Source organism: Sus scrofa, chromosome 12 (assembly GCF_000003025.6).
Source record: "Sus scrofa isolate TJ Tabasco breed Duroc chromosome 12, Sscrofa11.1, whole genome shotgun sequence".
Lineage (NCBI taxonomy): Eukaryota > Metazoa > Chordata > Mammalia > Artiodactyla > Suidae > Sus > Sus scrofa.
The window spans coordinates 53,258,654-53,282,434 of record NC_010454.4 but is presented as its reverse complement, the minus strand read 5'-3'; the positions used below and the strand labels follow the sequence as shown (position 1 = coordinate 53,282,434).

At 51.4% G+C, this 23,781-nt stretch overlaps 1 protein-coding gene across 2 annotated transcripts; it reads right to left on the bottom strand.

The window, feature by feature from the left end:
- LOC100525835 (arachidonate 15-lipoxygenase B) lies at positions 1,308–22,568 on the bottom strand. Of its 2 annotated transcripts, XM_021067854.1 has the most exons (18): positions 22,412–22,568; positions 18,998–19,041; positions 12,780–12,891; positions 12,348–12,411; positions 10,376–10,676; positions 10,067–10,280; positions 9,750–9,831; positions 6,876–6,998; positions 6,621–6,724; positions 4,935–5,107; positions 4,569–4,715; positions 4,264–4,467; positions 3,169–3,255; positions 2,848–3,017; positions 2,557–2,678; positions 2,356–2,456; positions 2,103–2,273; positions 1,308–1,688 (listed from the first exon to the last, which is right to left on the bottom strand). In XM_021067854.1, the coding sequence occupies exons 3-18, from the start codon at positions 12,826–12,828 to the stop codon at positions 1,509–1,511; spliced, it is 2,292 nt and encodes a 763-aa protein (XP_020923513.1). In that variant the 5' UTR covers positions 12,829–12,891; positions 18,998–19,041; positions 22,412–22,568; the 3' UTR covers positions 1,308–1,508. The 2 variants fall into 2 exon arrangements, with proteins under 2 accessions (XP_020923513.1, XP_020923514.1); XM_021067855.1 differs by lacking the exon at positions 18,998–19,041.

Below are 23,781 nucleotides of genomic sequence, written 5' to 3'. Positions count from 1 at the left end.
GCAAATACCTAGAGGACAAGCCTGGTAGGAGCTTCATCTTTCTGAAGGCGGTGCCTGAGAGAATGTCCACTGATTCCTGTGCCCAGAGCTTCTGGTTAATCAGTCCTTCCCAAGGACTATGTTTTACTTGGTTTAATTCTCTCTTTAATTCCTCAGGGCATGCAGTTTCTTTTCCAGAAACTCCTTCGGTTAGCTTAGACAGCTATATATCTCTGAATCATTCTGAGTTACACTGAATCTCCATATCGGGTTCGATGCCTAGCTTGGGAACTTCCACATGCCATGGGCACAGCCAAAAAAAAATGAACAGTTCAGTGCTGCTTGCTGAACAGTGTGGCCCTTTCTGCAGCATTGTTCTATTTATTTCAATAGCTGTGTCTGTGCAGTTATCAAATATATATTGCACCTCTCTACATTGTTTTATAAAAATTAGTGAAACTGAAAAACCAAAGCTCTGCTACTTGCAATTTGAGAGGGAGATGGAAATCAGGTGAATTCAAGGGGACATTTTTGGCCTTAACGAATGTTGAGTCAGAACGAGGTAAAACAAAACAAAATTAAAGAATGCCTATGATGGAGTTCCCGTCGTGGCTCAGTGGTTAACGAATCCAACTAGGAACCATGAGGTTGAGGGTTTGATCCCTGGCCTGGCTCAGTGGGTTAAGGATCCGGCATTGCCGTGAGCTGTGGTGTAGGTTGCAGACGCGGCTCGGATCCCGAGTTGCTGTGGCTCTGGCGTAGGCTGGTGGCTACAGCTATGATTGGACTCCTAGCCTGGGAACCTCCCTATGTCATAGGAGCGGCCCAAGAAATGGCAAAAAGAAAAAAAAATGCCTATGACATGTTGGAATTCTACCACTGAGGACTGACTCTAGAAGGCAAAGTATGATTAATGATACAATATTGCCCAAGTCTCTGGAAATGATCGGTTTTATAATAAGCAAAGCTTTCATCCAACTCTGGGACACATATTTTAGAAAGCATGTGTGGGCACTGCCTGCAGGACCTGGGCAGTGTGTCCTCCTCCCTCTCTGCTTCTGCTGGCACTTTGTCAGCGGGTTATTCATTTTAAAAGCTGGGACCCAAGGTCACCATCAAGCTGTTGGGCAGTTTTCAGGCCAGCCACTCCTCGTGTTGGGGGACAGTCTGCAGGAGGCCTGCCCTTGATGGTGACGGTTAGGTCCCATCAGCTATGGTCAGAGGAATAGGGGGCGGACTGTGTTCCCCCCAGGGTACCCTTCCAGGGGGCTGTGGGAGTGCAGGCACTTTGGGTCTTGGAGTCTTCAAAAGGCACAGCGGTGCCATTCCATGAGGTTCTGTCTGTTTGTTTTATTTTTCTTTCTGATTTGTCGTTTCTGTTTTGTCGTATGTGGGGAGGGCGGGGTGCACCAGGCCTAGAGAGGCAGGGATGGAGGCCTGGTTTTCTGGGGAGTCCTTTTCTCTGGGTGGCAGTTACTCAGGCGATGGAGTCAAAGGGATGCCACGTGGAGCCCTGTTCTCCAGGGGGCCTAGATGGAGACGCTGTTTTCAATGACGGGAGGGTCCAGGTAGGTGTAGGGCAGCGCGAGTCCCTGGTTCCGCTCGCGGATGTCTCGCGAGATCTGGGCCAGGCGGTGCTGGAAGGCGGCGATGCTCTGGCGCGGGGCGTCTTCTACAAAGTGCTCGTCTGGGTAGGTGCCCAGGGGCCGCTGGGAACCAAAACCAAGGTTGGGTGAAGGGGTCGCTGTGCAGCTGGGCCCTGCCTTGGCCATCCACCCTGGGTGCCCCGAAGCAGCCTCTAGCTGAGCCTCATCCATGCCCCCTCCCCCCGGACAGTGAAGATTCTTGAAGGCAACTCCGCGGATGAAAACTCAGAGCTTTAAAGGGGACGCCCGCCATGGAACGTATCATAAGTTGCCCTTGCAGCTAAGGGTGACCCTGCACCATCTCATGTGGCCATCTGACCCTCCCTGTGAGATGTCCAACGCCTGCGTGTCCAATGGGAAGGTTCGGCGGCGGCGGGGGGGGGGGAGGGGGGGAGGCTGAGGGCAGAGTGCAATCTGGGTGGGTGAGCAACAGATCCTTTATCCCAGACCTGGCCTGGCTCTCAGCCCCACACTCACTCGGTCTCCAGGCTCCTTGCTCAGCACCCAGAGGGTAATGACGACATCACAGGTGGCATTGACTGGTGAGAGGGTGGCTATGAACCCCTCTGGCTTTGCCTGGCCTTTGGAGGTGGGCGGTGGCAGCTGCATGGTGGGCGGCAGGTTGGGCAGCCAGGCACCTAAGTCAAACTGAAGGCGGAGAGGGCAGAGTGAGGGTGAGAGAGCCCCCCCCCCCACTCCATCCCGCCACCCTGCCACGGACCCTTCTCACCTGCCCTGCGCTGACAGAAGAATGCTTGGCGGAGCAGGTGAATATCACCATGGTGACATACTGTATCAGGGCTTCCCTTGTCCCCAGGGAGGAGGGTATACCTGCAGGGCGAGTTGGGTTGGGAATGGAGCTACCAGGGTCCTGAAGACAGTGCTGCCCCCGAGGCCTGGAGGTAGGACCTGAGAACTAGGGTCTCCCTACCTGAGCTCTCCCGGCCTAGGAAGCCCTCGGAGAAGATCTCCCACACCCAGGCCTGGAGTTCACTGTCATTGCGGACGGACTCATCGCTCGGGTAGTAGAAGCTGATTATTTCGGAGACGAAGCTGCAAGGTGCACGGGGTTCCATCCCAACCATCAAGCCCACTCTCTCTGAGGAGCGCCCCTGCCCAATCTCAGTGCCGTGAGGGGCGCTGCCCTAGGCCTGCTTCCTCCTTCCCCGTCTTCCTGCCTGTCCCCGCCCAGAACCCAGCTCTCCGAGGCTGGCCCCCTCACCGCTCCACTGCACCCCAGATCTTCAGGCCATCATCCCGGTAGTGGTAGCCTGGGATGTCTTCGACGCCTCGGGCCCGGATATCCTCGGGCAGACACAGGGTGGAATAGTTCAGCTGTTCCATGTTCCTCTGTATCAGCTCAGAGAAGCCTCCAATGCCAAGGCCTGTGGACTGGGAGACGGGACTCCTGGGTGCCAGAGGCCTTGCCCCAGAAGCAGGAGGGAGTGCCGGTGGGGGAGAGAGGGCCGCTCCCACCCCGGGACTCCAGACTCTTCATCCTGAGGGAGTACCCCATCCCCGCCCGCGCTAAGGCAGTGCTTACTCTGTCCACCACCTGCCCAGGGCTGATGAGCAGCTCGCGGGCCAGCGTGTTGATGTGTAGCGTGTACCGTGTGTGTGGGATCAGCAGCTGTAAAGGCCAGAGGAGGCAGAGCGCGGTGAAGCCTGGGTCTCTTCGGCCCCAGACCTACCCCCACAGAGGTGCCTGGTGCTGTAAATCGCTCATGGAAAGAGATGACAGGGACAAGGGGGTGGCTTGAGACAGGGATCAGGGCTCCAAGGCCAGTGACAGGGATGGTGCTGGGGTCCCCCAGCTTCTCGCTCTGTGGCCTCGGGCATGCGCCTTCTGCTCTTCGATCACTGGGCAGATGAAAGGCTGATCTGGGTGGGCACTCTGTACCCCTCCAGCTCTGGCACCCTGTGATGTCTTAAGGCCTGGGTAGGCCAAGCACCTGGAAAACCAGGCCTGTGGGCCTGGCCATGGGGAACCGTCCCCCAGAGCCCACCTCTGAGGGCCAGGCCCTGGGAGCTGCAGATGGTTAGCATGAATCAGCCTGGATTGAAGAGGAAAGAGGAAGGCCTGCATCCAGGACCCAGAAGACTAAGCAAGAATCAGAAAAGCTGAGCAGCCATGGACCCCCCACCAGGGAAATCCCACCTCACAGGGGATGTGCACCCGGTCCCTGGGGGAAATGAATCTGGGCCATCTGAAGGATTAGCTGAGCCCCCCCTGAGACACAGGCCTTCCTCCCAGGGCTCCTCCCCGCTGCAGCTATGGGTCAAAGCCATGTTCACACTTTGGCATCTATCAACCCCAGGTGGCTCCTTTCTGAGGAGCTGGCTCCTGTGATGGCTGTTGGCCTGAGCCCCGCCCCCAGGGAAGGGAATCTGTCTGGGGGCAGAGCCTGCTCTTCTTGCACGCGGTCCCCTCTCTCACCCCCATCCCCGTCACCCCCTCCTTGCTCAGGGCCTGCTGGAAAGCAGGCTTTTGGGGGAATGGTGCAGGGAGGCACTGCAGGCCTAGGAGGAAAGGTCACGTGGGGATGGGCTGCGTGGAAGGGGCAGCCCGAGGGGCAGGCAAGGTGCAGGGACCTGCAGGCTTGGGGCACAGTCTGGGCCATCTTGCGGAGCCACTGACCTTGAAGAGCGGGTGGCAGTGGGGCAGCTGGCGCAGCGTAGCCAGGCTGAAGACCTCTGCCACCAGATGCCCGTGTAACAGGTGCGTGAGGGCCTCGTGGATGGAGAACTCAGCATTTCGCACCCACGTCTTGGCCAGCAGCCAGTCCCACTTGTCGTCGCTGGGCAGGAAGATGGGGCTGTCGGGCCCTGGGGTCTGGCTGAGCTATAGGAGGAGCCAGTGGGGAGAGGCAGACTTGAGGGCCCGTGCCAAGCACTCCGTCAGCCCTCGCCCCGCCCCTGCCTTGCCCTCGCCCAGCCGCTGACCTGGATGGCAAGTGGCAGCAGGGGCCCACTCCCCGGGCTCTGGTACAGCAGGGTCATTGGGGCTGCAGAGAACTGAGGCTGCCCATTCACGACATTGGTGCGGACGCCAGAGAGGATGCCGTGATCCACCAGGAAGATGGACCCCTTCTGCGGGAGAGAAAAGGGGAGCTGGGGCTTTCTAAAGGCAGAAGGTGGTGGCGGGAGGCAGAGGATTCGGGGCTAGGAAGAGAGTGGGCATGGGAGAAGGTGTTCTTGGCAGGGAGCACGCAGCGACTGGGTGCTTGACAAAGGTGAGCGCTGTTCCTCTCCGGTGGGGGAAGGGCCCGGAGAGGGGGTGTGCAGAACCGGGACCCCTGCACCCCTCACCTCCAGCTCAGCCTGCAGACTGGTCCCGGGGCCCAACACAGGGGCCACCATGGCGTCCGTGACAGGGAAGTTCTCTGGGAGGTAGCGACAGCGGCGGATCAGGACCGGGTTGAGGCCATTCAGGAACTGGTAGCCAAAGAAGGCGTCCTCCTGCCAGTGCTCGAACACGTACTCTGCGGGGGTGGGGGGAAGGGCAGGGGAGGAACCAGTCACCCCAGGCCCCGGGGGTCTCCCCCTGAGCATCATGGTGAAGCTTCTCTGGGATTCATTCTGTCTTCCCCTCTCTTCTCACGGTGACCTTGGCTTCCATTTAGCAAACAACTAATCTGTCCACTGCCCACCTGTCTCACTGTCTCCCTGCCATCCCCAACCCCATGACTCAAACACAGTATATCCAAGGCTGGACATGGGCTCCTCCTTCAGCCCAGCCCCCTCCCCATTGCCTGGCATCCCGGGAATGGCACCTCCATCCACTGGATCACCCGTGGCAGAGCCTGGGGACCTCCCAGCATCTCCTTGCCCTCCCCCCATCAAGTCCCTCCATCCTCAGTAGCTCTTGCTTCACTGCCTTGCTGAGGCTTCCATCCTCCGCCAACCACACCGACCACCTCATAACTGGTCCTCCCGCTTCCACGCTTGTCCCCTAACAGCTCCCCCCCCTGACCCCAGAACACATCTGGTCACATTACTTCCCAGCTGGCACCCTGTCGAAGCCTCTCATCACTCTAAGGCAAGGCCTGAGCTCCTGCCAAGGCCTCCACAGTCCTGCATGGCCTGGAGTCCGTACACCTCTCCGGCTTCAGCTCCTGTCTTCCTTCCCCTGCTCAATACCTGCTTTGGCCACAGTGGCCTCCCCCCGCCCGGATCCCTAGAAGTCTCCACTCCGTCCATCTTCAGGGCCTTCCCAGGATCTACCCCCTGAAGTGTCCTCTGCCCCCCCACACCACACCTGGCGCTCTGCATACCAACTTTGAAGTCCCAGCATGGATGTCACCTTCACAGAGAGCTCCGCGGGGCCAGGCCAGGTCCCGCTTTTACACACTCTGCCTCAAGCCTATGCACACATTTCACAAGTGAATCTCATTCTTGCGAGTTCCCTTCATGGCTCAGCGGTTAACGAACCCAACTAGGATCCACGAGGATTCAGGTTCGATCCCTGGCCTCGCTCAGTGAGTTAAGGATCTGGGAGCATTGCTGTGAACTGTGGTGTAGGTTGCAGACACAGCTTGGACCCCGCGTTGCTGTGGCTGTGGTGTAGGCCAGTGCCTACAGTTCCGATTCGACCCCTAGGCTGGGAACCTCCATATGCCGTGGGTGTGGCCCTAAAATAGCCAAAATAAATAAATAAATAAATAAAAGAAAAAGAAACTATTTGATTTCGAGCCCAATGTCGACTTGCCCTCTCACCTGGGAGCCCTTTGTGGACCCAGACTATGCCAGCAACCCCTAACCCAGTGTCTGACGGGAAGCAGCCCACAGTGTCTGGTGCATTAAAAGGCAGTAGGGGTCAAGGGCTGCCCCCAGTAACGTCCTCTTTTGCGTCTAAGGAGGACGTAAGCGAGGGTCAGGGGCCTGCCTAGGGCCCCCCCACCGTGAACTGGGGCTGGGTTTTCTGAGACTCCTGCAGGTGTTCTGAGAGCCGATGCCCCAGGGAGGGCGTCTGGGGTCACCGCCCGAGCTCCTCACCAACGGCTGGCGTCTTCCGGAAGCTGAAGACCCTTCTCATCTCCGTCAGACTCCGCCAGAGCCCCTTGCGATCCAGCAGCCCCTTGAGTTTCAGCTCCACCGCCCTGCCAGGAGACAGGAAGGGTGGCGAGGGGGAGGCAAGAGGCCCCAGGAGAGCCTCCCCTGCCGGCCTCATCCCCGATGGTGGGGGAGCTGAGTGAGGGGGAGAAGCCAGGGCATCCGAGGGCAGGGGCAGGAAAGGGTGGACGTCCTCACGCAGAGCCGCCTCGCAGGTAGAAGGTGGTGTTCTTGGCCACAGAGTATTTGATGTTGAGGTTCAGGGTTTTCACCGTCTCCTCGTCCAGGCAGCGAGGCCAGCCCGGGAGGTAAGTCTTCCAGCTGGAGGGAAGGGCAGGAAGGCAGTCGGTGAGAAGCCTCGGGGCGACCGCTGGCGAGGGAGAGGGCGTGGCAGCCCCCCCATCAGGACGAGCCCTCTTGCATTTGCATAAGCAGCACCCTTCCTGGGCTCCATCCTCCGCCACCCACTGGGCGGCAGGGGGCGCTGCCATGTTCCCACACGGAGACTTCTCCCCTGGTCACTTGATTGGTCCAGGGCTGGGCAACCTGGCTGGCGCTGGGCCAATCAGAATCCTTCCCAGGGACCGGGAGATGGGGGCTGGACCAGAGGCTGTCTCTGGATATCGGGATTGTAACCTGGAAACATAGGGGCTGCTAGTCATGGCCATTTTCTACTGGGCGGATCAGGAATCAAAGAAAGCTGTTCTGCAGAGAGAGAGAGAAATATCTAGGAGGCTCCAGAGACAGGCAGAGAGTCACCTTGGCTTCTGGCATGTGAGATCTGGCTACACTTCCAGCCCTCACTTCCGTGAATGCCTCTGTGAGCTACTGACACTCTCTGTTTGTTTTTTTTTTTTTTTTTCCCCCTGTCTGCTGGTTGGAGTCTATTTTCGTTCTCGCAACCACAAAATTCCTGACAAAAACAGATGCATCTCCCAGAGGAGGGCAGGCACGAGGTTGTCAGTTGCTTTTGGCAGCCATCCCAAGGAGAGGCCCTCCAGCCTCCAGGGCTTGGGGAGCCCAGAAATTTACTCTAACCTGGCCCAGAGCACCTCTAAATCTCTTTACCCAGCAAGCAACACATCCTGAAGACCTCTGGGTCAAATAATAAAATCCTGTCCCTGAAAAACTGAGGACCCCCCCCAGCCAGTCACCCTTTCATTCCCCCACTCACTGATTCTTTGGTTCATTCAATTGTTACCTTTGGGTCTGAACAGGCAACTTCAAAGAACCATTTGCAATTAAAGTACACTGCCACCAGGTGGTGGCCAAACTCTGCTCCTCAAACAAAAATTTGGTCCTGCAGTTGCCGGCTCAGTGGTTAATGAACCTGACTAGGATCCATGAGGATGCTGGTTCGATCCCTGGCCTAGCTCAGTGGGTTAAGGATCTGGTGTTGCCGTGAGCTGCGGTGTAGGCTGGCAGCTGCAGCTCTGATTCGACCCCTAGCCTGGGAACTTCCAAATGCCGCGGACGGCGCACTAAAAAGGAAAAAAAAAAAAAAAAAAAAAAAAAGAGAGAGAGAGAGAGAGAGAAAAGAAGTCCCTTTCCAGGATCTTGGAAAAATGCAGATTCTGATGTCGTAGGTCTGGGGTGGATGGGGCCCAAGACCCTGTATTTCTCACAAGCCTCCAGGTGATGCTGACCCTGTGGATCCAAGACCTCACTTTCAGTACTGAGGGCCTAGCCGGCTGGAGCAGAGGTAACAGAGACATTAAGAAGAGTACACATTTGTGCAGGGCTTGGTAGCCGACAAGCTGCACTCTTCACCACTTTCTCGTTTGCCCTTCCTAATAGCACAGATTAGATTGATAGCCTTAATTGCTTTTGCCAAAGGAAATAAGGATCAAAAAAGTTAAATAATTTGCCTAAGATTTCATTGCTCCTTTGCATCCTGTGTATCCTGACTTCTGTGTCCCCCCCCCCTTTTTTTTCTTTTTTCTGGCTGTGCCTGCGGCATATGGAAGTTCCTGGGCCAGGGGTTGAACCTGAGCCCCAGCAGTGAGCCAAGTCGCTGCAGTGACAACCCTGGATCCTTAACCTGCTGCACCACAAGGAAACTCCCTGAGTCTTTGTTTTGGCAAGAAAGGAAGACAGGTCACTCTACACAGTTCCCTCCATCTGTTGCCTCCTCTGCGGCAGATTTGGCAGATGGTTTTCTTGGGGATATAATTCAAAACACATGTGGGATCACCAGGAGCCAAAGGAGCCTGCAGCTGCTGCACCCCCAGAGACCTGGAGCGAAAGCCTGCAGCCTGGGCTTCAGATAGCAGCCCAGTTGGCCAGACCATGACCTTGAGAGAATCTGCTCCTGAATGCCTGGCTTTCTGTCTCAGGAGTCCTCGCCAGTGACCCCAGCTCCTCTGCGGCCTTAGCTCTCTGCCAGGGGGGCCTCCGACAACACTGAACGCAGACTAGAGAAAGAGCCGCATCCCCTCTCACCCCCTGCCCAGAGGAGGATGTTTCCTCCGCCTTGGGGTGGTGTATTTCCAGTTCGGCTTCTCTTTCCAGGAAGATACAAAGTTGGTATTTGAAAAGCACCAGGGCAAGAAAGACTCAAGAGCCAGACACTGAGCAATGGGTTTCAAACTTGAGTGAGCATGAGTCACGTGCAAGGCTTGTTCAAACACTACTGCTAGCAACAGGGAACAAGGATTATTGTAGGGCCCCGGGGGAATTACACCCAACATCTGATAAGAATTTATCAGGGAATATAATCTGCAAGCCAACAAAAACCCCAGATTGCTAAGTGGGCCCATGAAATTAACGCAATATTGTCGATCAACTATACTTCAACTGTAAAACACCAATAGTAGGTTAAAAGGATCCCTGTCCCAGGAACTTCCACATTAAAAACAACCCCCCCTCCCTCCTACGCTTGGTATCTGATTCAGCAGGTCTGAGAATTTGCATTTCTAGTGAGTTCCGCGTCATGCTGTGATCAGAAATGACAGAGGACCAGGCTGGGACTTTTAGGCAGCAGCGTCACAGCGCCCCCTTCCCCCCCTCCCCGGCTGCCCCTCCTTCTCGAGAGCAACGTCCCCGCCCTGCCACCTGCAGCCCACTGCTCACCGGTGCGCCTCTTGCTTAGCCCGCAGCTCGTCCTGGCGCTGTTTCTTGAGTGTAGGGTGCTGGTCTTTCCAGGAAATCTTCGCTGTGGGAGGAACCGAGCGGGTGGGGAGGGTACAGACACCCCCCGACCTCTGGCCCCACCCACTCTCCATCTCTCTCGAGCCCCCCTTGTTAGGTCCCCTGCCCCCGTGTAAGTACAGTTTCTCCCACACCAGACGGCCACCTCCCCCTCCCCTGTCCCTTCCCTGGGGCCGCACCAGTTCACCTCTCCACTGCCACTCACTGGCACCCCCTCCTCCCTTCGGTCTCCTCCTCACCTGTCCCCTCTTGCAGCACCAAGGTCCCTGCGCCCTCCAGCCACTGGTAGCAGGGGAAGCGGAGGGGGGCGCCCTGGGGCGGCGTGAGCTGCAACCAGCGGCAGAACCAGGCGTCGGAGACCAAGGGCCGGAGCAGGTCCAGGGGCGCCTTGTGCACACGCAGCAGCAGCACGGGGCCCACGTCCTGGGGGGCCGTCACCTTGAAGTCCTCCTCCTGCGGGGGTGGGGGGTGATGGTCAGTGTCCGAGACCAAAGTCCGTCCCTCCCGCTCCCTCCTCCGCCCCCGCCGCTCCCCGCGACCACACTCACAGCGCCGGCCGTGAACTCCTTGCCCAGACTGTCCAGGGGCAGAGGGGGCGTCTCTCCTCGGGTCCCCACGATGCTGACAGACACTTTGTCCCACGTGCCAGCCCCGAAGGCCTCTCCAGTGGACACCCTCACCCTGAACTCAGTCATGGTGACAGCTGGAGTCTGGCTCTCTAATGCTGGTCCTATTGCAGCTCCTCTAGGTACGAGCTGCCCCACCCTGGCAAGGCCCCAGTCACTTAAGGCTGGTGATTGCCAGACTGAATTCCCACAGCGCCCCATCGACGCCCTAAAAAGGAAGCCCCTGCTCAGGGCAGGGAGGGGCGGGGCTGAGAGTCAGGAAGGGAGGGATGCAGGTCGAGGCTGGGCGGCTCTGGGATGTGAGGAACGGGGTGTCCTGAAGTTTGCTAAGTTTGCTTGCGAAAGGGAGCCTTTCAATGACGGGCAGGGCCAGAGAAAGTTGGCATCCAGTGGTGTTCAGGTGTTTGAGTGTTCGTGTGCCTTCTTCTTTGTTTCTTTGCCTTCTGAGTCTTTAAAAGCCTATGCAGGAGTTCCCTGGTGGCTTAGTGGCTTGAGGACCCAGCAATATCACTGCTGTGACACAGGTTGGATCTGGGTCAGATCCCTGGCCTGGGAACTTCAGTATGCTTCTCGGGTCTGGCAAAAACAAACAAACAAACAAACAAAAAAACAACCCTATGCAGAACCAACTCCTGACTTCTTACAACCCCTCTCCTATGTTCACTGCTTTATTTCATTCATGAAAAATTTTGAGAACCTGTTATGTGCCAGGTACTATGTTAGGTGCTGTGAATATGGCCCCCGGCAAGACCCAGTCTTCCAGTCTTTGCCCTTTTGCACGTTCAAAATCGAGTGTGAGAGAAGATAAGTAAACACAGCAGGGATGCAGTGAAGGAGAGAGGTGAGGGGGGAGGTATGGGTTTCGCTTTGGGGGTTCTGGTCTGGAAATGCTGTTTGGATGCCCCTGAGACATTCAAGCGGAGAAACCACAGCTGGGCACAGAGCACAGGGCTGGGGGGTGTGCTCTGGAGAGCCACAGGCTGGCCAAGATCTCCAAGCAGAGAATTTGGATAGAGAAAAGGGAGCAAGCTGTGCCCGCTTGGTTCTCTGATGTTCAGAAGTCATGCAAAGGAGGCAGATCCAGCACGGGTCAGTCAGTGGGGTAAGAGCAGAACCTGGAGGGAGTTCCCACTGTGGCGCAGCAGAAATGAATCTAGCATCCACGAGGATGCAGGTTCGATCCCTGACCTCATTCAGTGGGTTAATGTTGCTGTGAGCTGTGGTGTTGGTCACAGATGTGGCTCAGAGAACCTGGGTGTTTCATGGAAGCCAAGAAGAGATTAGCCAAATGTGTCATGTGCTAAGAAGCTGTGTGAGAGTTCATGCAGCCTAGCACAGGGAGCTATATCCAATCACTTTGGGACAGAACACGATAGAAGATAAATGAGAAAAACAATGTGTGTATATATGTGTAACTGGGTCACTTTGCTATACAGCAGAAATTAACAGAACATTGTAAATCAACTATAATAATTTTTTTTTTTTTAAAAAAAAGAGGAAGTCAGGGCAAGGATTTCTGGGTCTGTCAACAAGAAGCTCTGCAAGTTTGTGCCAGGGCCTGATGAGCAGGATTGAGGGAGTCAACCGAGGTCGGTGCCACCCAGCCCTGACCCAGGGGGAGAATCCCACCATTGCTTCTGGGATGTTGCCTAGAGCAGTTTCAGTGGCGTGGATGGGGGTGGGAGTCAGATTGGGGTAAACTGAAGTGTGACTCAGAATAGAATTCCAGCTAAACAGGCACAGATGCCTTTATCTCACCCCTTCTGAAACCCCAGTCAAATGCCAAGCTTGAGGCCTTTAGCTCACAAGGACAAGAAAATGAGGATGCAAATGTCAGTGATAGATTTAACAGGCAAGAGAAAAGATAAAAGCCCAGAAGTTGGTCAATTCTCACCTCAACCACCCCTCAACCTTAGGAATTGGGGGATAGATGCTCCGAGGGTGGTACATGGGTGACCCTGAAAACAGGATGGTGGGACCAAAGTTTTTATCAGATGCAGTTAGGGCTCTTCTTCCCCCCAAATACCTTCCTGCACCTCACAGAACCCATGGGTGAAGGCCTTTCCCCAGCCTAACAGAAAAGGGAGATTTATTTTCTTGAGAGAAAATCTGAACTTGGGGACAAGAGCTAGAGCTGAGGGTGAGACACCAAATTTAAAATCAGAGGCCCTAGCCCCCTGCCCCTGATGGTCCCAATAAAGTTGGCAGCCAAGTACCCCCAAGACCCACCCCCAGGTAAGGCTGGAGAGTTTCTCTCTAGAGAAACTGACCAGTTCAAGTGTCATGTGGGGTCCCCCAATGAAATGACTCTGCCAATTAGACCCACCAGTTGATATGTCCTGTTTGCACAGTTTCCAGTCAGCTTTTCTTGCCATTTTTCATCTCTGAAAAATGAGTGAATGGCCAAGGATCACCAGATCTTCAAGAAAGACTTCTGCCTATAAGACAAGGACAAAAACAAAATTGAAAGGACAAAAGAAAGAGAAAAAAAAAATGGAAAGGACAGTTAATGCAAGGGTTCTCAACATGGCTCGGTGGAAGCAAATCTGACAAGTATCCACAAGGGCACAGGTTTGATCCCTGGCCTCGCTCAGTGGGTCAAGGATCCAGCGTTACCGTGAGCTGTGGTGTAGGTCGCAGATGTTGCTCAGATCTGGTGTGGCTGTGACTGTGGTGTCAGCCTGAGGCTACAGCTCCGATTCAGCCCCTAGCCCGGGAATATCTATAGGCCATGGGTTCGGCCCTAAAGCCATCAAACAAAAAATGCCATTAGCCAAACTGGTATCTTCTCCCTGATGCAATCAGGACTAAACGGAGAATTGATTTGTGATTGAAAGTTATTAAACCGGTGACCCTGCACCTCCCAGGATCTGTCCTAGAGCAGGGCTCTTGAGGAAAAGGCAAGCAGATTACTTGATCTCAGGGTACTTCTTTAAAAAAAAAAAAAAAAAGTCAATTCCCCCCTCAAAAAAAAAAAAAAATCCAGTTCTCCAGAACCTCACACCAGGGAGGCAGGATCTCCAGAGATTCAACTTGGGAAATACACATTTAAACATACGCACATAGGATGATTGTCTTCAGAACCACCACCCTTGGGAAGTTAAGTATTTGTTTATATATATATATTTTTTTTGGTCTTTTTAGGGCTGCACCCATGGCATGTGGAAGTTCATAGGCTAGGGGTCCCAGGATAGAGCTGTAGCTGCCAGCGTATGCTGGAGCCACAGCAACACAGGATTGGAGCTGCCTCTGCCAGTTACACCACAGCTCAAGGCAATGCTGGATCCTTAAACCCGTGTCCTTACAGATACCAGTCAGGGTACTCCAAATATTTGTTTACAGTCTGACCTATATCCAAGGTGATCTGAGCTGGCAGGATCTTCTGGGGGCTGTCATCTAACCTTTCGAGATGAAGAAATGAGAACCCTGACTGGGAAAGGAAATTACTTGATGTTTAAAAATGTCAATCACCGCAAAAATTGTCCAAAAAATTTTAGCCAGCTGACTCCAACATCACATCAGAAAGATCATACACCATGGCCAAGTGGGATTCATCCCAAATTCACAAGGATAGTTCAACATATGCAAATCAATCAATGTCATACACACATTAACAAAAGAAAAATCAAAAACCATGTGATCATTTCAATAGAGGCAGAAAAAACATTTGACAAAATCCAACATCCATTAATGATAAAAACTCTTATCAAAATGAGTATAGAGGGAACATATTTTTACATAAAAAAGGCATTTATGACAAACTCATAGCCAATATAATCCTCAACAGAGTAAAGCTGAAAGCCTTCCGGCTAAAATCTGGAACATGACAAGGATGCCCACTCTCACCACTTTTATTCAACATAGGTCGGAAGTCCTAGTCACAGCAATCAGACAAACGAAAGAAATAAAAATAACTAAATTGGAAGAGAAGAGGTAAAATTGTCACTATATGTAGATGGTATGATACTATATATAGAAAACCCTAAGGACTCCACACAAATCTACTCAAACTGATCAACAAATTCAGCTAAGTAGCAGGATACAAGATTAATACTCGGAAATCAGTTGGAGTTCCCATTGTGGCTCAGTGGGTTAAGAACCCAACTAGCATCCAAGAAGATGTGGGTTTGATCCCTGGCCTCACTCTATGGGTCAGGGATTCAGCATTGCCATGAGCTGCAGTGCAGGTCACACATGAGGCTTGGATCCACTGTTGCTCTGGCTGTGTCGTAGACCGGCAGCTGCAGCTTGGATTTGCTCCCTAGCCTAGGAACCTCCATATGCCACAGGTGTGGCCCTAAAAAGGGGGGAGGGGGAGTTCCTGCCATGGAACAGGCAGGAACAAACGCAGCTAGTATCTGAGAGGATGAAGGTTTGGTCCCTGGCCCTGCTCATTGGTTAAGGATCTGGCATTGCCATGAGCTGTGGTGTAGGTCACAGACACAGCTCAGATCTGGCATTGCTGTGGCTGTGGTGTAGGCTGGAAATTGCAGCTCTAATTTGACCCCTAACCTGGGAACTTCCATATTCCATGAGTTCAGCCATAAAAAAGAAAAAAAAAATTGGTTGCGTTTCTGTATACTAACAATGAAATATTAGAAAAGGAATATAAAAACACAATACTCTTTAAAATTTTATACCCCCTAAAATTAAATACCCAGGAATAAACCAGACCAAGAAGGTGAAAGACTTTTATGCTAAGAACTATAAAACATTAATCAGGAAAATTAAAGAGGATTCAAAGAAATGGATTCCCATTCTCCTGGATTGGAAGAATTAATATCATTAAAATGGCCATACCACCCAAAGCAATCAACAGATTTAATGTGATCCCTATCAAATTACCCATGACATTTTTTGCAGAACTAGAAGAAACAATCTAAAAATTTATATAAAACCACGAAAGACCTAGAAATGCCAAAGCAATCTTGAGGAAACAAAAAACCAAGCAGGAGGCATAACTCTCCCAGACTTCACTCAATATTACAAAGCTACAGTAATCAAAACAGTGTGGCACTGCTACAAAAACAGGCATACAGATCAATGGAATAGAATAGAGAGCCCAGAAATAAACCCAGACACCTACAGTCAATTAATCTTGGACAAAGGAGGCAAGAATATAGAATGATAAAAAGATACTCTCTTTAGAAAGTGGTGCTGGGAAAACTAGACAGTTGCATGTAAATCAATGAAACTAGAACACGCCTGCACACCATGCACAAAAATAAATTCACAATGGCTTAAAGACTTAAATATAAGACAAGATACCGTAAAACTCCTATAAGAGAACATAGGCAAAACATTCTCTGATGTCAACCGTACAAACATTTTTTTAGGTCAGTTTCTGAAAGCATTAGAAATAAAAACAAAAACAAGCCAATGGGACCTAATCAAACTTATAAGCTTTTTTGCACAGCAAAGGAAACCATAAAAACACAAACAAAAAACCCCAAAAAGACAACCTACAGAATGGGAGAAAATCGTTGCGAATGATGCAACCAACAAGGGCTTAATCTCCAAAATATGCAAACAACTCATACAGCTCAACAGCAAAGGACCCCCCCCCACCCAAATAAGCCAATTGAAATATGAGCAGAATGGAGTTCCCATTGTGGTGCCGCAGAAATGAATCCAACTGGTATCCATGAGGGTGTGAGTTCGATCTCGGGCCTTGTTCAGTGGGTTGGGGATCTGGTGTTGCCATGAGCTATGGTGTAGGTTGCAGACAGGCTCAGAGCCCAAGTTTCCATGGCTGTGGCATAGGCCAGCAGGAGCAGCTCCAATTTGACCCCTAGCCTGGGAACTTCCATATGCCATGGGTGTGGCCCTAAAAAAAAAAAAAAAAAAAAAAAAAAAGGTGGGGAGAAATACGGGCAGAAGATCTAAATAGACATCTCTCCAAAGACATATGGATGGCCAACAGGCACAGGAAAAAATGCTCAACATCACTAATTATTAGAGAAATGCATATCAAACCCACAATGAGGTACCACCTCACACCCATCAAAATGGCTATTATTAACAAGTCTCTAAATAACAAATGCTGGAGAGGGTGTGGAGAAAACGGAACCCTCTTACATTGTTGGTGGGAATGCAAACTGGTACAACCACTATGGAAAACAGCATGGAGGTTCCTCAAAAAACACAATCTAGAACTACCATACGATCCAGCAATCCCACTCCTGGGCATATATCTGGACAAAGCTTTCACTCAAAAAGATACATGCAGCACTATTCATAATAGCCAAGACACGGAAGCAACCTAAATGTCCATCGACAGTTGAATGCATTAGGAAAATGTGGTATATATACACAATGGAATACTACTCAGCCATAAAAAAGAACAAAATAATGCCATTTGCAGCAACAAGGATGCAACTAGAGATTCTCACTCTAAGTGAAGTCAGAAAGAGAAAGACAAATACCATATGACAGCACTTATATGTGGAATCTAAAATAGGGTGGAGTTCCTGTCGTGGCGCAGTGGTTAACGAATCCGACTAGGAACCATGAGGTTGAGGGTTCGATCCCTGGCCTTGCTCAGTGGGTTAACGATCCGGCGTTGCTGTGAGCTGTGGTGTAGGTTGCAGACGCGGCTCGGATCCCATGTTGCTGTGGCTCTGGCGTAGGCTGGTGGCTACAGCTCCGATTGGACCCCTAGCCTGGGAACCTCCATATGCCGCGGGAGCAGCCTAAGAAATAGCAAAAAAAAAAAAGACAAAAAAAATTTAAAAAAAAATAAAAATAAAAAAAAATAAAATAGGGTGCAGGGAGTTCCTGTCATGGCTCGGAAATAACAAACCCGACTAGTATCCATGAGGACTTGGGTCTGGTCCCTGGCCTCACTCAGTGGGCTAAGGATCCAGCTTGGAGTAGGTCACAGACATGTCTTGGATCCCATGTTACTGCGGCAGAGGCTGGTAGCTGCAGCTCTGATTTGACCCCTGGCCTAGGAACTTCCATGTGCTGCGGGTGTGTCCCTAAAAAGACAAAAAAACAACAACGACAAAAAATATAGCATAAATGAACCTATATACAGTACAGAAATAGTCACAGACACGGAGAAGAGACTTGTGGTTCCCAAGGTGGAGGGAGTGGGATGGACTGGGAGTTTGGGATTAATAGACACAAACTATTGCATTTAGAATGGATCCTACTGTATACCACAGGGAACTACATCCAATTACTTGTGATAGAACAGGATAGAAAATAATATGGGAAAAAGAAAGGATATATGTGGATGACGGGGTCACTTTGCTGCACAGCGGATATTGACAGAACACTGTAAACCAACTATAATTTAAAAAATTTAAAAATCATGTGCGCCCCTGCTTCGAACCCCTGATTTGGCTCATCTTTTCTTATTTCCTCCCTCCCTCCTTCATTCCTCTTTTCCTTTCTTCCTGTCTTCTCTGTTTTTTTTTTCCTAAATTCTAAAATTTTGCTCAAAGCTGTAGATGCATATGATTTAAAGAATCTGTAAGGTTTTTATTCCTTTCTTTTTAGGGCCACGTCCACAGCATATGAGGCTCCGAGGCTAGGAGTCCAATCGGAGCTACTGCCAACCTACACCACAGCCACGCGGGATCCTTAATCTGCTGAGGAGGAGGCCAGGGATCGAACCTGCAACCTAGTCAGGTTCGTGTTTCTACTGTGCCACGACGGGAACTCCATGTAAGTTTCTCACCGATGAAAGCAGTCCCCTCCATCTCTCTTGCTGTCTTTCCCTCATCAAAAACCGTAACGGTCACCTCTTTTAATAATGAGTATTTACTGCCACATCTCAAAGTAGAACGCACGCGTATTGTTCATGCATTGATTTTTTTCAGTTCTAGGCAGATACTGGCTCCCCACTCTGGAAGAGGAGCCTGCATTCTTTCTTAGCCTTGATCCTATGACACCTGCAAACTTCCTCAACTCCTGTCTTTCTACTAGAGTTTCATCATGACTGGGCAAACGGGCTTTGCATCATTTTGATGATGTACATACTATTCATAGATGCACAGGGGAGCTCCAGAGGGTATTGTAATGATTGCTTCCCTTCCCTAGAAAACCTTTTGCTGCTGCCTCTCTAGATAATATCTCTTTTGCGTGCCTTTCTAGGTAATATCTCTTTTGTTATTATTGGCCTAGGTTTTTTGTTGTTTGTTTGGTCTTTTTAGGGACACACCTGCAGCATATGGAGGTTCCCCGGCTAGGGGTCCAATCAGAGTTGTAGCCACTGGCCTACGCCACAGCCACGCAGGATCTGAGACGCGTCTGCAGTCTACACCACAGCTCACCGCAACACCGGATCCTCAACCCACGGAGCGAGGCCAGGGATCAAACCCGCGTCCTCATGAATGCTAGTCGGGTTCGTTAACCGCTGAGCCATGACGGGAACTCCTATTGGTCTGCTTTTCTATCCGCTTTTGTTAAGTTTCCTCCCCCATCGTGATCCCTCTCCATAGGCTCAGGCACATCGACTAGTCCAGGCCGTCCTGGTCCGCCCTGTCCGCCCTCTGGCCGGCTCCTTAGCCGTCGTCCTGGCCTTTGCTTCCTCACCATCCTCGGGACTCCCTTCCACGGTGCACGTCCTTCCATAGCTCCTGCAGAAAGGGCACATGGGAGGGAGAAAGAGTTTTCAAGACCCTACGTGTCTGGAAATGCATGGAAATCATTTTTGTTCACAGCTCTGAGATCACTGCTTTACAGGAAGCAATGTTGGCTGTAAAAAGGCCTAAAGCCGCTTGGATTTCTGGTTTGGGGAGGGGGGTGTTTTGGCCACACCCTCAGCATAAGGAAGTTCCCAGGCCAGGGATCAAATCCCAGCCACAGCTGCAGAAACTGGATGTTTAACCCACTGGGCTGAGCATCAAACCCATGATGCCTCAGAGACAACACCAGATCCTTAACCTGCTGTGTCACTGACGAAGTCCCCTTGTTCTTTTTCACATGACTCAGTGTTCCTTCCTGAAGCTTATAGGATCTTCTTTATCCCAGGTGTTGTGTAACCCTGAAACGCTGCACCTCAGCATGACCCATTTTGGTTAACTGTACAGTGCTCGCAGCTAAAAACACAAAGAATCATTCACTTCTGGGTGGTTTGCATTGGGGGCAGGGTTCCCCGTAGTGTCACCTGGCATCCCTCTCACGGCCATGTTCACTTGGGAAACAGGCTGGAGCTGGAGTGTCTGGGATGGCTCACCCACTCACAAGTCAGTGACTGGTTTGGCTGGGCCTCACTCTCCCATGTGGTTCTTCCCCGTTCAGGAATCTTGCCTGAGCTTCACTCCGTGGGGCCTGCAGTCCAAGAAGCCCAAAGTCCCAACTGCCAGGCCTCCTAAGACCTTGGCCAGGAGCTGGGAGAGCCTCAGTTCAGATGCATTCCATTGGTCAAAGCGAGATCAACTCAGCACCAATGTGGGGAGAGAAATGGGCTCTCTTTTGGGCCACACCTGTGGCAGCAATCAAACCCGAGTCAGATCCTTAACTGCTAGGCCACCAGGGGACTCTGGGAAATGGACTCTTTTTTTTTTTTTTTTTTTTTTTTTGTCTTTTTGCCTTTTCTAGGGCCGCTTCTGTGGCATATGGAGGTTCCCAGGCTAGGGGTCGAATCGGAGCTGTAGCCACCGGCCTAGGCCAGAGCCACAGCCATGCAGGATCCAAGCCTACGCAACAGCTCACAGCAATGCCAGATCGTTAACCCACTGAGCAAGGCCAGGGATCGAACCCGCCACCTCGTGGTTCCTAGTCGGATTTGTTAACCACTGAGCCACGACAGGAACTCTTTTCTATTACTTTTTGCTGTTTTCTGTATTTCAGCTGAAGCAGCTTGTACAATGAAGGAGGCCAAAAACTGGGTTCTCTTCGCTGTGGGGAATCATAAGGAGTTTGGGCTGTAACAGAAAGACATGGGGCCTATAAAATGTTTGCAGTCATGTTAGGTCTTTCTTTTTTTTGTACTTGTCTTATTTGGTTGCTGTTGTTGTTTTTTAATGGCCGAACCCATGACATATGGAAGTTCCCCAGCCTGGGACCGACTCTGAGCCGCAGCTGCGATTTACACCACGGCTGTGGCAAACGCCAGGGCTGGGATCGGGCCTCCACAGCAACCCGAGTGGCTGCAGTTGGAGTCCTTTTTTTTTTTTTTTTTTTTTTTGCCATTTCTTGGGTCACTCCTGCAGCATATGGAGATTCCCAGGCTAGGAGTTTAATTGGAGCTGTAGCCGCCAGCCTAACCGCCAGAGTCACAGCAACGCAGGATCCAAGCTGCGTCTGCAACCTACACCACAGCTCACGGTAACGCCGGATCGTTAACCCGCTGAGCAAGGGCAGGGATCGAACCCGCAACCTCATGGTTCCTAGACGGATTCGTTAACCACTGCGCCATGACGGGAACTCCTGCAGTTGGATTCTTAACCCACTGTGCCACAATGGGAACTCCTTATTTGGTTTTTTTAAACTTGCAAAGTTATTAAAAGGTAGGAAATTCTAAGCAGCGAGAACAGAACATTCCTGCAATAAATTCTGCTGTGAAGAGGGGCAGAAAAACAGGGGCAGTGACAGGATTATGGCATCAAAGGACAGCTGCTTTCAAGATCAGCCGTTCTTACAATGATTCTCAAGTCTGGTTTCACGGAATTACTAGGAGCATTTGAAAAAGCAGTGTTAGATAATTAACAAGAACCTACTGTAGAGCAGAGGGAAATCTACTCAGTAGTTAGCAATAACCTGTATGGGCAAAAAGAATATATATGTATATATATGTATATATATATACATATATATACATAAAGAATATATATGTATATATATGTATAACTGATTCGCTTTGCTGTATACCTGAAACTAATACAACGTTGGAAGTCAACTCTACTCCAATAAAATTAAGAAAAATGGAGTTCCCATTGTGGTGCAGTGGAAACAAATCCAACTAGGAACCATGAGGTTGCGGGTTCCATCCCTGGCCTTGCTCAGTGGGTTAAGGATCTGGCATTGCTGTGGCTGTGCTACAGGCGGGCAGCCACAGCTCCGATTCACCTCCTAGCCTGGGAACCTCCATATGCCATGGGTGCCGCCCTAGAAAGAACCGCCCCCCTCCAAAAAAAACATAAAAAGAGAGAGCGAGAGAGAGCAATCGCTCAGGCCTCTCCCTGGGGTCTTGGTATTGGACACAGGTATTAGTTGTTTTTTACAGCTTCCCAGGTGATTCTAATGTGAAGCCAATGCTAAGAACCACTGCCCGCAAGGTGGCTTTATGTTGGTGGGAACGAAGAAGGGCGTGCTAACCCTCAGAAGTGAAATCCCGGACTTTTCTGGTAGTTAGGCGGTTAAGGATCTGGCATTGTCACTACTGTGACACAGGTTCAACCCCTGGCCTGGGAACTTCCACGTGCCGTGGGTGCAGCAAAAAAAAAAAAAAAGTAAAATCGTGACAAAATGAAAGGGGCAAGGCCCAGAGCAGGGAAACTGGCTTCTGACTGGTACAAGAGACACCGTAACAGGTTCAGCAACAAAAAAACCCAACTGACGTTAGCAACACACTTCAGCGGTGATCACTGAAATTCGCCGAGGAGGGTGCGTGACAGACAATGAACTAGCCAGCCAAGAGCCAACATCCATTTCTCCAGTTTGCCAACTTTGGTTCTGGGCCAGGCAGTGGCCGCCACACCCACCAGGAGACGGAGAATTTTAGGACACACCTGTTGAAGAGGAGAAATAGTTCTCTTTTCCCCAAACTCTAGCAAATATCTTCCTACCTCCTCGCTTTTCAGTGCTCCGAATGCGTTACACTCTGACCCCTGAACCAACCAGTGTGGCCAGGCGGATGGACGGAACATGCAGGGTGACTGAAGCCAGTCGCTGGGCTGAGCCCAGCAGGCCTGCAAGCCTTGTAATTGTCTGCCCTTGAGACGGAAGAAAGAGCCTCGAGACAGCGCCAGAGACATCAGTGATTTAAGGGACAGGGGATCTTACCAGATTTTGTCCGGAACCAACGGTCCTTAGATCAACACCTCTCCATAGATAGCAAACGACAGGCAAGACATGACACCCTTCACCACCCAGGGTGCAAGGAGGCTGCCATTTATAGGGGAGTTGACGTCAGCTTGGCTCATCTGTTACCAAGGAAACCAGCAGCTGGGGCGGGGGACAAGCTTGTTACTGATGAAGTCCTGTAATTAGGAGGATTGCATAGTCCTGTGAGTGAAGCCGGGCCTGGTCGAGCGGGGATGTTCAGAGAGCAAGAGGGCAGCCATCTTGAGGGGCCTGACCCTACACCAGCCACAGTGTATCCGGGGAATTGGGGATGGGGTCCATCCCTCTCAAACTACACGCCTGAGAACAGGAATGGGTGGTTTCCTAAGGGAAAGGTGAGGGGCTGGCGCCGGGAGGAGGAGAAACCAAAGCCAGGCGACAAAGCACACCCGCAACAGAGCAGGGACATGCCTTCTGTGCTAACAGACAGGGGGTCAGGGCCCATGGGCGCAGTCACAGAAGGGCCATTGTCTGCATGCAGGATGATTTGGGAATTTCTTCTTGGTTGTTTCACTTTTTCACTGAGACATGGGCCAAATCATCAGCTGAGGAGTCTGGAAATTTGGGGAGGCTGGGTCCTGCGCTGGATGCTGGGGCAGGAGGGATATCAGGGACAAAGCCCTTGTTCTCCAGCTGCTCCTGATCTGATGTGAAAATGCCAGGGCCCCGGGAACATAAAGGCCGCAGGTGGATAAGGTCCAATTACTCCTGTTCTGCCGGAGGAAGGGGTCACACAAGATGCCAGCCTGGCTGTGTCTATTGTGGCCATGTTGGTGATGCTGATGAGCTGTGGGGGTGGTGTGGATTTTTCAGAAGTATGTGGGGAGGTCATTTTGGGGCAATAGAAAACCCTGAATAATAAATATCCGCTAAATAATTCAAGGAAGCCATCTTCCTTGAAAATTTAAATTTTAAACTAGTCATGAAAAATTGGTATAATTTTAATAGGCAGAGATAAACAGGATATTCTAAACTCAAACTAGCTTGATAAAATATGGGAGTACACTGATTTATGTAACGGGTCATTCAGGAGTAGTGGCTTCAGGTCTGGATGGATCCAGGTGCTGAAAACGTGCATCTGAAATTGCTCTCTTGATCTCTCAATACTTCTTTCTTTCTTTTTTTTTTTTTTTTGCCTTTTTTCTTTCTTTTTAGGGCCACACTTGTGGCATATGGAAGTTCCCAGGCTAGGAATCGAATCAGAGCTGTGGTGTAGATGCTGGCCTTCACCACAGCCACAGCAACTTGGGATCTGAGCTGCATCTGAAACCTACACCACAGCTCACAGCAACGCCAGATCCTTAACCCAC

Coding starts and splice junctions, on each gene's coding strand:
- LOC100525835 (XM_021067854.1), bottom strand. CDS start 12,828: ATGGCAAGAAAAGCTGACTGGAAACTGTGCAAACAGGACATATCAACT. Junction 12,412..12,779: donor CAAACAGGACATATCAACTG/GTGGGTCTAATT, acceptor TCCTGTTTTCAG/GGTCACCCATGTACCACCCT. Junction 1,689..2,102: donor GCAAGGAGCCTGGAGACCGA/GTGAGTGTGGGG, acceptor TTTGGTTCCCAG/CGGCCCCTGGGCACCTACCC.